Source organism: Leptonychotes weddellii, chromosome 9 (genome assembly GCF_054177405.1).
Source record: "Leptonychotes weddellii isolate Sample4059 chromosome 9, ASM5417740v2, whole genome shotgun sequence".
NCBI classification, from domain to species: domain Eukaryota; kingdom Metazoa; phylum Chordata; class Mammalia; order Carnivora; family Phocidae; genus Leptonychotes; species Leptonychotes weddellii.
Window position 1 is genome coordinate 79580070 of NC_138377.1, and position 13387 is coordinate 79593456.

At 39.3% G+C, this 13387-nt stretch overlaps 1 protein-coding gene across 3 annotated transcripts in view; it reads left to right on the forward strand.

Moving 5' to 3' along the window:
* The window catches only part of SLC12A1 (solute carrier family 12 member 1), an 87326-nt gene that overhangs the window by 40982 nt on the left and 32957 nt on the right, over positions 1–13387 (forward strand). For all 3 annotated transcript variants that reach the window (XM_081829694.1, XM_006736800.2, XM_006736801.2), the window contains exons 15-17: positions 2156–2255; positions 3027–3138; positions 11235–11375. In XM_081829694.1, the coding sequence (XP_081685820.1) occupies positions 2156–2255; positions 3027–3138; positions 11235–11375 (353 nt within the window). The remainder of the gene's footprint in view (positions 1–2155; positions 2256–3026; positions 3139–11234; positions 11376–13387) is intronic.

Below are 13387 nucleotides of genomic sequence, written 5' to 3' on the forward strand. Positions count from 1 at the left end.
GTCTCAGGAGTCGGACAGCCCCAAGCCACCCTCATATGTCCCTTACCTGTACTGCACAGGAAAGTAGAGAAGAAAGGAGAGAAGAAAGGAGAAAGTAACTAACTTGAAGGGATTTTTTTCCTGTTTTTCTTTATTACTTTATGCATCAGGCATAATTTATGTATGGTAAAATTCATCCTTTAGATGTACAGTCTATAGGTTTTGACAAACTTAAACAGTCTTGTAACCACCATCACAATCAAGACAGAGGACATTCCCATCATCACTAAAAGTTCCCTTTACACTCCTATGTAGTCGATCTCTTCACCTCAACTTAGCCCCTAGTAACCACTATTCTGATTTCTGTCACTACACCTTTGCCTTTTCAGAATATTACATAGAATCATGTAGTATGTAGCCTTTGGTATGCTTCCTTTCACTTAACATGATGTTTTTAGATTCATCCATGTTGTTGTATATGTAAGTGTTTTGTTCGTTTATGTTGAGTAGTATTTCATTGTATGAATATATCTCAAATTTTTAAAAAATGCATTCGCCAGCTGATGGACATCTGGGTTGTTTCCAGCTTGGGATGATTATATATGAAGCTGTTATAAACATGCACACACAGGACTTTAATGTGGACCTCTGTTTTCATTTCTCTAGGAGTGGGATATCTAAGAGTGGGATTTCTGACTATAAAATAAGAGTATGTATCTTCATAAGAAACTGCCAAACTGTTTTCCACAGAAGCAGTGTCATCTTTTATTCCTACCAGCAATGAATGAAAGTCCTCATTGCTCCACATCCTTGTCAGCACTTAGTATAGTCAGTTGATTTAAAAAAAAAAAAAAGTTCTAATAGATGTATAGTACTATCATTTTGCTTTGCGTTGCATTTTCCTGATGACTAATGATGAACATCTTATTTGCCATCCATGTATCTTCTTCAGTCAAATGTCTGTTTAAATCTTGTGCCCATTTTTTTGAGTTGTTTATTTTCTTATCATAGCAGTTGGGGAGTTCTTTATGTATTCTAGATGCAAATCCTTTAGCAGTATGTGTTTTGCAAATATTTTCTACAGGACTATGACTTGCCTTTTCATTTTCCTTACAGTTTGTTTTGAAGAGCAGATATTCTTAATTTCTATAAAGTCGAATTTATCATTTTTTGCTTTTATGATTTGGTTTTTTGCTTCTAATCTATCTTTCCCTAATCCAAGGTCACAAATTTCTTCTGAAAGTTTAAAGCTTTACATTTTAAATTTATGTCCATTATCCAATTTGAGTTAATTTTTATATATGGTGTGAGGAATGGTAAAAGGTTCATTTTTTTACTTGCAAATATCCAATTGACTAGTAGGATTTTTATTACAATAAAATAATCTAAAGTATGCTAAATACCTGGTGCTAATTACCTAGTCAACCCTTAGGCAATATTAATCCTTTTTATCTCCAGGTAATTATTCCCCACCATTTCCCTGACTCTTCTGAGCAAGACTAGGGAGATTACTCTATCTGCCATCTGGAGTAAATCTGTACATTCCCACCAGAGACTTCCTGATGGGAGGTTCCATCTAATATTTATTTATTTATTTATTTTCAAAAAAGGGTAGGGGGAAAAAAGGGGGTAGGAGATGGTAGTACTTAATTCCTTCATTATGAAGATTAGGTCCTAAAAGATCAAATTAAAATGCTTGCTGAACCCTCTTCATGGATACCCAAAAAGTAAGAATTCCTGAGCTGTTCAGTTTTACTATTCAAAATATAAAGATGGCTGCACACGATCCATGTCTACAGAAATGACTCTTTTCAATTCAAGAATTTGTGAAGACCTTTTGAATTTATTTAGAGGCTGACCATTTTTCCAAGTCTATCCACTCACATTGTGGTTATCACATAGTCTCTCCCACCAAGCAAAATTTCTGGGGCTGCAGCTTTAAAGTCTGATCCTTAACGGGAAAGAGCCATCTCACTTCTAAGAATTCATAAAGTGTTCATAGAAGGACACAATGCTCTTTCTAGGAAATACTACATTGTGTTTTCTCTAATTTGGGCACTCCTCACTGATGACATAGCCAAGGAAAATCATAGAAGGCAATGGCTTATAAAAATTAGTCACAGTATACAGAGGGAAGGTCAATGCTTTTGATGCCAAATTCTTCTGTTGTCCACAGACGTGAACTGGGGCTCCTCCACACAGGCTCTTTCCTACGTCAGTGCATTAGACAATGCCCTGGAATTAACTACCGTGGAAGACCATGTGAAAAATTTCAGGTGAAGTTGGCTTCTCAGGCATCCTGGTGTCACTCCACATTAGAAGTGGCTTTCCTTTAGGGGAGACAGGTGCACTCAAGTAGTGATATGCTTTATGGGTACATTCTAAGACTAGAGAGTCATACAAACCTGCCTCATTTTCCCAACAACATCTCTGTGAATGAGTGTTCTTCTCTTCCACTCTGAGCTATGCCCACTCCCAGCTATAAACCATCATAATGTTGGGTGTCACCTTCCATGCACAGAGATAGAGAGGTGATCTCAGGGTGTGATTTCAGAGAGATGCCCCCAAACATCTTAATCCTTGGTGCTGTCTCCATTCAACTTAAGGTTCTGTGGCTTACTGAATCTCTTAGGAAAAGTAACATTTTAAACTCTTCATTAGTTATATCTTATTTTGAATGGAACCCCAAAAAACAAGCTTTGCAAGGAGGATGAAGGAAAGCAGCATGAAGATACCAGCTGGAGAGTGACAGGTTGTTTGGGGATTTAGGACAGGGTAGTGCCTGGAGAGAAAAAGACAGGGGGAACCCAGGACTACCTTTTTCTTACTTCACATTTTTGCCATCACTAATGAACTAAGAATACAAAGATGGCAAGATGAACAGGTAGGATGATTCAAGAATTCTGATGAGAAACCCAAAAAATATTTAGGGGAGAGGTTGTCCCAGTTTGCCAAACCCTCCATTCCTGCCATTTCCACTGGGGTTGTTCTGGCTCATAGGCTTCTGGCAATGGCCAGTTCTTACATATTCTTTTCTCCATTTCCAGGCCCCAGTGCATTGTCTTAACAGGGGGACCTATGATAAGACCTGCTCTCTTGGACATTACTCATGCCTTTACCAAGAACAGTGGCCTTTGTATCTGCTGTGAAGTCTTTGTGGTAAGAGACACTTCATCCCAGGAAGGTGCTTCCCTCCCTGCTCACCTTGTGTTGTTTTAGGCAAGCCAGGCGGGTACAGGCAGTGATAGGAAAATGGCAAGGCAGTTTGGACAAGAGCCCTTTTCCTTGATTCATAGAGCAAGGACTGGCAAGGGCTGTGATCCTGAATTTAAACAAGTGGAGAAAAAGTGTTTCAGATTTCATAGGAGACCACCTAAAAGTGATAAATATTTCCAAATGATGGCCTTTGAGACAAGAAAAAGAGAAGTGGCTCAGAAATAAAATGAAGACATTTGAGGTGGTAACTGTCCACAGAAATATAAAAGGATGGAATGAGCCAGAGAGTGCTATTATATAGATTAACTGATGAGGAGAAAACCAGACATAATATCCTGAAATGACAGCACATAGAATTTAGATTAAATATTTGGATAAAATTGATGACACCACAGATATCTAAGGAATTAAACCAAGTTTCCCATGCCTTGGATAAACATTCAGAGATGAATGAGTTCCTTTTGTTCAGGAAGTATGCAGTAGACTAACGGTAACTTACTGGTGGTTTTCCCAGGAGGCATTCAAAGTAGATGCTAAAAATTTAACCATAATTATTGACCAATCACCGATCTCTAAAGTGAGGAGAAAGCATTAAAATTATAAGAAAATAGTAAGCCTAGGTCCTCCAAACCCGTCTATCTCTGCTATGTTCCCATAACAATCTCACTCTCTCTATCTCTATCTCTGTCTCTGTCTGTCTCATATGCATGCACACGCCACTCAAAATCCTTAGCTACTTCAATGAATTATTTTTAGTACATACCTGTTCCTCGAAGCATTTTCCTACAATTTTTCTTGTTTGACCTATATTACAGCCTAGTGAGGCAGAAAGGAAAAAGAATCTCTGTTTTCATTTTACTGGATGGAAAAGTAAGATTTAAGAAAATGAAATTCTTGCATAGGGTCACGTGACAAGAAAGTGACAGAACCGGGGTGTCAGTTCAGGCCACCCAACTGTGCTCTGTGTTACCTCATGAGAAGAAAATCTTAGCAGGCTTGTGTCCCTGGGAGTGCCGATAGAATTGGCAAACTTCCAACACCTGCCAGGGAGGAGGGCTGACAGGAAGCCATGTCATTCTGGGGCCAGTCGGCTGTGCCATGATGTGGGGACAGATTTACCACACATCGTCCTGACCAGCACTTAAGCATCTTCTTATACTGGGCAATACTCTAAATGCTATATGAGGCAATTGGTCATATTCTCCTTCCTCTCGATGCTTATATGCTAGTAACTGAGACAATATAACTTAACACAATTATCCGGAAGGGAGTGGAAGGAACCCTACTTACTACATAAGATTGACAGGATAAGTAATGACCAACTGTGACTCCAGAGGATTTTTAAAAATCTTCTCTCATATTATCAACTTTGGTGCCCTGGATTACTGAATTTCATCTTGGCCAATATAATACAGGGCTGGTTTTGATGGAATAAGCAGTTTGGGGTGTTTTTCTTCTCTAGCAATTTAGAGAAAACTTAGTTTAGCAGGCAATAAAATATCTTTAGGACAGGAGAAATGAACCAAGAGTATGAAGAGTCATATATTGGCAAGGGAGAAAAGGTCTTTTCATAGAGACAGGAGATACTGCTTTTAATTAACCCTTTGCTGCTTTCACTCTAATAAAAGAGTGTGATTGTGCGATATCATGTGAAGTAGGCACCTTTGTGCCTCCGATAGCCCTGTTGTTCGACATGTATATTGGACCATATTATATATCATGTGCTGGTCTCTTTGAGTAAGGCCCACGAGTCATGCTCCCAGGTTCTGAGCTTCTCCTGGGGACAGAAAATAGTTACTGCATCAGTTAATGACTTTCCAGGTAGTTACTGTCTGTGAGCCCCTGAGGCTGCAGATGCCGTCAGCATCTTTCAACTCTAGGCTCAGTCATCAATCATCTTTGCAAAGAAACAGATGGAAGGGGGTGTGGGGAAAGTCAGCTGCATACCCTTAGAAAACTTTTTCCAAAAGCACAGTTGTTGGTAGTTGGGACAACCTTATTGGAAGGTTAAATAGGAGTGATGATCTTGAGAGGTGACAATGCAGCTCTTAACTCTGGGTAGCTGGCTTCTGAGAAACAAGGTCAGTTCTGAATCACTATTTGCCACCTATTGGCTGAACCACTGTTTGCCACCTGTTAGAGTCCCTTAGGTACAGAATTTAATCTTTCTGGGCCTCAGTTTTCTCTCTTTCTTTATAAAATGGGAATCCTAATAATAATAGCATGTTGTAGAGCTGTTGTGAGAATTCTATCAGGTGAGTTTTCCAGGGCTCGGCGCAGCACCTGTCAAATAGTAAATGCTCAACCAATTGTACTTGTTACTGTTGGAACTGCTATTTTCATCACCATTATTTTTGGTATACCATAGTTGCCATTTTCACTCCAAAAATATATCCCTTTCAACAAAAACCAGAACATGCTTTCTTAGGGAAACCAGATCCTGGCACGGATTTTGCACTTTTTTAGGTATCCAACATGATCACAATAGAACAGTGAGCTACATATTCCCTCTGACTAATCATAGGACGGCAGGCTCTGTGCTCTGTCCCTCTTGCGGTTATTTCAGTGCTAACTTGAAATGCGGTTACACTACAAGGAAGGAGCAAGACCCAGAGCTCACTAGAATTTCATTGCTAGTGGGTAGGTGGAAAGCATGTGGCTACAGCTGCCATTTTCCACAGCAAAGGCTTTTTTTAAAATTTTATTTTATTATGTTATGTTAGTAACCATTCATTACATCATAGTTTTTGATGTAGTGTTCCATGATTCATTGTTTGCGTATAACACCCAGTGCTCCATGCAGAACGTGCCCTCTTTAATACCCATCACCAGGCTAACCCATACTCCCACCTCCCTCCCCTCTAAAACCCTCAGTTTGTTTCTCAGAGCCCATAGTCTCTCATGGTTCGTCTCCCCCTCCGATTTCCCCCACTTCATTTTTCCCTTCCTACTATCTTCTTTTTTTAGCAAAGGCATTTTTAAAAGGCATTTTTAAAAGATTAGACATCATGGCCCTCAGAGCTGCTGAAATTGAAAAGGATAGAGTTATTCTTTTTGCTGGATGCCAAGCCCCCACTGTGTCCTTCCAATTCTCCAACTAACTCTTACACTCACCCATCAGAACCTCTTCCTCCTTCTTGTTTCTTTCCTACCCAGCCTGAACATTTCAGAAGTACCCTTCATCATTCAAATATGGGCATCTTTTTTTAAGGAATCCAGTAGGTAGCTTACAATATTGTCTGCTCTGCTCCTTTGAATTACCACGTGAAAATCATCAACATACTTATATCCCAAGAGGCTTTATATTGAACAAAAGTAATTTTCTTCTTCTTCTGTGCTTCATTCCTATCATCGCAGAAAGATCAGAGGGAGTAAGTAGGACTCCGCATTTCTAGTATCTTCTCATATTGCCAAGCATAGTTCAGTGTGGGGGTTCAGCAACAGGCAAGTATTAAGTAAGGGGTTGCAAACTCCACTGATTCTACCCTGTGTACCATGACCTAAAAACACACTGTTTTTCTTTGTCAGTCAGTTTCCTCGCTTATTTATAGGAGTTAGGAAGACAATAAAACCAGTCATTGCAATAACTTAGTTTGGGCTCATGGAGACTTTTTTCTCCGAGTACACTATGTTTGGTTCTAAAAATTGTAAGGTGCCAGCTCACATTTCTCTTCCCCATGTGGGAAGGCGTCCTGCGGGCATCAACAGAACCTCACTCATATACTTCTCAGGTTTTTGTTTGTTTTTTGTTTTGTTTTGTTTTGTTGTTGTTGTTGTTTTATTTGAGAGAGAGACACAGCAAGAGAGGGAACCCAAGCAGAGGGAGTGGGAGAGGGAGAAGCAGGCTTCCCATCGAGCAGGGAGCCCGCTGCGGGGCTCGATCCCAGGACTCTGGGATCATGACCTGAGCCGAAGGCAGACGCCTAACGACTGAGCCACCCAGATGCCCCTATACTTCTCAGTTTTAGTTTAAAGGCAGGGTATTTTTCATTAAAACAAATCAAAGACAAATATACCTTAAAGATGGAAACTTGATCCAATTGATCTGGGATTTAGAATGCAAATCAGATAAAGCCTTTATTGTCCCCCAAATGCAACATTTACCTCTTTTCTAAATGTTGTTTGTCTTAAAATTGCAAAAGGCTTTCAAGTGTGCAGTGGCATCTTTTATTAAGTACATTTTGTTCTCCTGTTGGCTAAAAAAATAGTTTTTTTTAGATTGCTTCTATTTTTTTATTTTGAAACATTAAGAAGAATATTAGGTCAAACCATGAAATTTACATTTTTGTGGGTCAAAACTGTGGAACACTGGCAATTTCATATGATTAAACTATATAAAATTAAATGACACCCATATTCTACTTATTGTAATTAATGACTTAACATTTTTGTCACAGATGTTCCTATTCACTTTTAAAATGGAATAAACCATCATCGCTCAAGTTCCTGTTATAACCACTTTGCTCATGGCTCTCTCCCTCTCCAAAGGCAATGTTATCTGAGGTTTATTGCTATTCTTCTACTCATTTCACCTACGTGTACCAAGATGTAGATCTCTTTTGATTAATGTTTCCTACTCTTTCACACCCTTTAAACCTTGATTGTCCTGTTCTTCCCTCTCACGGTAAAGGAGATGACAGATAGTTTTTGACCAGCTTCCTCATGTAGATCCCCTTTTAACAAAATTTCACCCTTACTGTGTCCCTTTCTCTTTTTTCTTAAAATTTATAAAATATTATAAAATATCTATATTTATAAAATATCTTAATAAAACCTAAAGCTCTATTTGAATTCAAAGATGCTCTTCAGAAAACTCAGGGAACGCAACCAACTCCTGGACTGTTTAAGCACAGACAAACCAGGGGAAACTAAAATTCTCATTTTTTTTTCTTCTATCTTCAACCTCTTCTTAATCTCAATGTTCACAACCACCAAGGTGACACATTATTATAGATGCATCTATTCTTCTTTAGCCATCGAGTCTCTGTCACGATGTGCATAAGATAGTGACATGGCCCAGCACAGGAAAAATGAAATGACCCATGAATGGGCACTAGACACAGGGTGAGATGAAATATGGACCAAATCAGAAAGGAAAAATTCTCTTTCCCACCATTCCAACCAGAGCGACAATGAAAGCGAAGACAGAGCAGTAAGACTCTCAGTGTCTTGAAAAATGAAAGCTGGAAAGAACATTGCTTTTGGCCCAAATTTCTCTATTTGATCCTAATGATACTGGAATTCTTTTCATAATATTCATTTATTTGAAGTAGCATCACATCAACTACTTCTCCAGACTAAATAATTAGAATTTCTTTACCCTTTTCTCAATCAATGTCAAAGTTATAATATATACAAGATTTTTAGAGCTTCTTTGTTTAAATCATGAATTAATTTATGCATTCATATTTTGGATCCTCATTGAGCTAAATATTTCAATTGAGTGGTAAAATCCGTTTTGGTGACTATGGTATTATTTGAATGTTGAATAATTATATTCCAGTATGTCTTCCCTCTTTGTTAGTTTGTTTTTCCCTACTACATTTGTATTGCAGCCTTGCCTCACATTAGTAAGTGTGCTACAAAAATATAATCGCTTTTGGCAAAGAGAGATTCTGCCTGAAATATTTTTATGACTTCTCAATATGGCAAATTTAGGCATTAAAGTAAATCTTTCTGTCACAATTAATGCTTAATCTGGATTTTTGTAGCAATAACAGACCTACATTAGACTGTATTTATTTAAGTAAATGCCACTTTCCCCAGGGGTTCATAGTCATTGTGGTGTACAACTCAATACACTGATGGCCCAATACCTTTTCTAACTGTTGGTTATCTTTCTGTCTCAGGGTTACCATTGAACTTCCCTGGATAAAATATTTCTTCTTTCTTTGCAGTTGACAGAGTCTAGAATGCCCAAGGAGAACTGATGGTCCAAAATGCATTGACATTCTAGAACCCTGAGAAAAATTTGATCCATAATGACATACGTTTCTTTAGGTTAGGTCTTCTGGTTTAATAACTACTGTCCCCTATAACTTGACCTACCCCATCTTCATTGAGGGCTCTTGTTTTTTAACTAACATAAGTCATCCAAACTGTTTTTGAAAAGTCTTTTGAAAAGTTGGCAAGTTCTAGAAAATATGCTGGTAAAAACAAGCACGTAGAATATTAAGATGGAAGTGACCACAGAGATCATCTAGTATTATGGAATAGCAATATAATATGTGTCCCATATGTAATTTAAAATTTTCTAGTAGCCATTGGAAAAAGTAAAAGGAGGTAAGAATAGTTAATTTTAATAGATTTTATTTAATGTTATGCATCCTAAATGTTATTATTTCAATATGCACACTATAAAAATAATAATGAGATATTTTACATTCCTTTTTTTCCCATCCTAAGGCTGCAAAATCCAGTGTTTATTTTCCCTTTCCAGTACATCTCATGTGGACCAGACACATTTCAAATGCTCAACAGCAAATGGATAAGGCCTATCATACTGGACAGTGATGAACTAGACAATTCCCTTATTTTTGTAGCTGTAGAACCCACACCAAGAAAGGACACATGGCACTGGGGCATCAGCCAGTCAGTGTGAGAGCCAGATTTACACCCAGTGCTCTGGCTTCCAGTTCAGCACTCTGTCATAGAGCAAACATGGTGGTGAAAATAGGTCTGGGGCTTCAAAGAGATGGTAAGCACTCATTTAAGATAATAAAAATCATCCAACTTTGGATGAGTACCTACTATCTTCCAGACATCAGACTAGGCACTTTATCAATGCTATTCAAAACAACCTTGCAGGATAGAGAATTTATCCCTGTTTTCAGAAAAATCTATCCGAGCTCAGAAATAATCAGTCACTTCCGAATGGCCAAGCTTAGATTTGAAACCAGTTCTGCAGACCACAAAGCCTGGCATCTTTCTCGTACATCTCAAGCCCTTTCTCTCCCATCTAAGACCCTCTAAGACTGTGACTCTAAGCATGGCCTGAGGACTAGCAGCATCCATGCCACCTGGGGGTTTGTTAGAAATGCAGAATCTTAAGCCTCATTCCAGACCTACACACTGCATTTCATCAAGATCCCAGGTGGCTTGTATGAAATCTAAGACAATTCAACAACATACCTAATCTCTCCATGAGTTGAAAGAATTTTCCTAGGAAAATAGTAGATTTGTACCTTATCAGCCGTATTACAGATCATGAGAAACACTTTTTGGGTTTGATTTGAAAATTGCAAAGAAAAGAGCTAGCTTGGACCTTCAGGGAAGAAGGAAAAGAATCAAAAGTTTAGTTAAAATGAGTTTCTGGAACTCAAGTCTTAAAATTATAAGCCGTTTCATCTACCACCATAACACCTGCCTCCTTCTCTCTTAAGCTCTCCTATTCTTCCTATGCCGTAGGTGTGTGAACCTCTGTTCCCACCAAATTCCTTGAGTGAGAGGGAAATCTTAATTTATTTGGATAGGAGTAAGTCAACATTACACAGGGAAAAGTGATGCAAGGGTGTTTTTACCACACACCACACACAAAAAACAATGAATGGGCCTAATAGAATTGTCAAGATGTGGTAGTTCATGGCAGGACTTACAACCCACCACGTTCTGGCTCCCAAGAGCTTGGTCCATTTCTTCAAATTGGGCTCTAGCTGAGATTTCTGTAGTATTCCTAAACATGCCTCTTGCTGTTGAGTCAAAGGCTGGTTGTGTATTCATCCTGAATTTCTTCAGTCACATTTTCAGTATTTTCTTCCTGTGCTATGATGCCCTTGGCTCTTTCTTCCTTTGGCATGAGGCAGTTAATGGAGCAGGTGTTAATGCACCTGGACATTCTGGGCGGCAAGGGAATGACGGGAGCAACATAGGCCCACTCCAAGAGGTTGCATCTGCGTGAACCCTGTCTAGTGAGGTGTTTTCCCCTTTCTCATTTCTTAACTCGTTGGGGGCATTGCTGGCTATTTTTGTCCTTTAGAAAACAAGAGCAGCGCAATGGGTAAAAGCAGGGCTTCTAACCAATATTTCATCGTGTCATCCAGGGACCTCGCAAGCTGTGTGTTAAAGAGATGAACAGTGGCATGGCAAAAAAGCAAGCCTGGCTTATAAAGAACAAAATCAAGGCTTTTTATGCTGCAGTGGCGGCAGATTGTTTCAGAGATGGTGTCCGAAGTCTCCTTCAGGTAAGGCCGGCGCTGAAGGGATGAGTATGGAGGCAAAAGACAATTAGCACCCTCCTGTTGATGAAGCTCCCCTAGTGAACGGCTCCAGTTAGGCAGCACAGCCTCGGAGACCAATGCGGATGGTTAAGGAATTCATTTCGAATTCCTGAGGAGAGGCAAATCTAAAACAAAAGCAGAGAGGGTCTATTACAATGAACTATGGGTGATAGGCTGGAAATGGAAAATGAGGTTGCCTTTGGCCACCAGCATACATTCTGTCCCCACACTTATTGAAATGCAAATCTGTTCTGATGGTTGACGACATTCAGGATCCTATTAAAACTTCAAACTATTTTTGCATCTCATACTGCATATAGCAATACTCAAGTCAGGCATTCTGCTCCTTTTTTCTTCTGCAAATGGCGTGAGGGCAAGCTGCTAGATTCGACTAAATAAAGGCATGGGGATCTGGGCGTAAGATCTCCCTATCCCCCTAAATTATTTCCAGAATGTTGAATAAAATGTAATAATCTCTGTGGCTCCATGCTAAAACCTACAGTTCTTTTCTTCCTTATTCTTTCCTTTTTCATCCCCTTCCATAATAAGTACATAGAATCTTTCTGATCATAACTTAGAATGGTGAAGTATCCTTAAAACAATCCAAGGAGACCCTCAGAAACTGTAGGGCTTGGCTTTCTAATCATTTTGGCTTTAATGTGGTTGGAAAGCCCTGATTCTACATATAACCAAGTTATGTATTCACTTTCAGAGTTACCATTTCCAGGAGTGTCAAAATTCAGGACGGCGTCCAGTAACTCTGATGCTTATGCAGGCTGGAAAGAAAAAATTGATTAAACTGTAGTATTTTGGGGATTAAGAGTACTTGGTGCATTCCTGTCTCTAATATTCCTGAAGAATTCTTGCAAAGTAGCTACACACGCAGAGAAACCATTTCTGAAAGACCTAGTACCCCCAATGAGTATCTTTTCATCTGTTACGAATTTGCTAGGCCATGTAAATAGATGCCATTTTAAGAGGCTGACTTTTTTTGTAGCGAGTTACTTTTCAATAGCTCTTCGGTGAAATATGTTGAGAAAGTTACACATTTCAGGTAAAATTATCACAAAAGATTGGTAAATAAAATTTTCAGTGAGGAATGGGTGGACTGACATGGAATAAGCAGGGAGATAAAAGACAGGTCTGGAAAACAATTGTTATATGAATCTGGAAGAAAATGTAAAAATAATTTAACAATGCAGAAAGCTTGTTCACTTGAATTTGCTCAAAGAAACGTGGAGTACAGAGGGACCAGGACAAAAGGGCAGGACAGGGCGGTATTAAAGGGAAACACGGGGGTCATTACATCATTTTGGATAAAGCCTCCTTTGCATCTAAGAATTAATGGTACAAATGACCACATCCCCAAACTATAGTCACAAAAAAGTTGAGCTCCATCCTGCCGAGCACCAAATGAGAGCTCAAGGAGTTGTCCTGCTACCTGTACAATTCTAGGAGAAACACAACAAATGTGGGGGCAGGAGCCCTCCCATTGATGCCTATCTCCTCCTGCTTGCTACTGCCCCCTTCAACATGTCCCACTCTGATCACTGGTTTCACTCTTCCTGTGACCCAGAGTGTCCTTCTTTCACTCCCACTGCTCTCCTTTCTATGCTTGTCAACCTCTCACCAACCTGTAAGATCTGGAACAGATGTCACCTCCCCCTTGAAGCCAGCCATGAATCCACAGCTGGAACTCAAGGTTTCTTCCTTTATGCTTCCATATGAGTTCCTACTGCATGTGCACTTGAATTATAATTATCTCTGTATATCTTGCCTCCTTCACATTATTCTAAGCTCTTTAGGGCCAAAGAATATGCCTCACTGCTCTTCCACAGCACCTACCATAACACTTTGCAATTAATAGGTGCTCAATGATATTGCTGAGTGAAGTTTAATTAACTGGAAGCCATATCCCGCCATCTAATGGGGGAGAGTGAAACCTGAAGTGGAAGATGACTATTCACGATACTGTC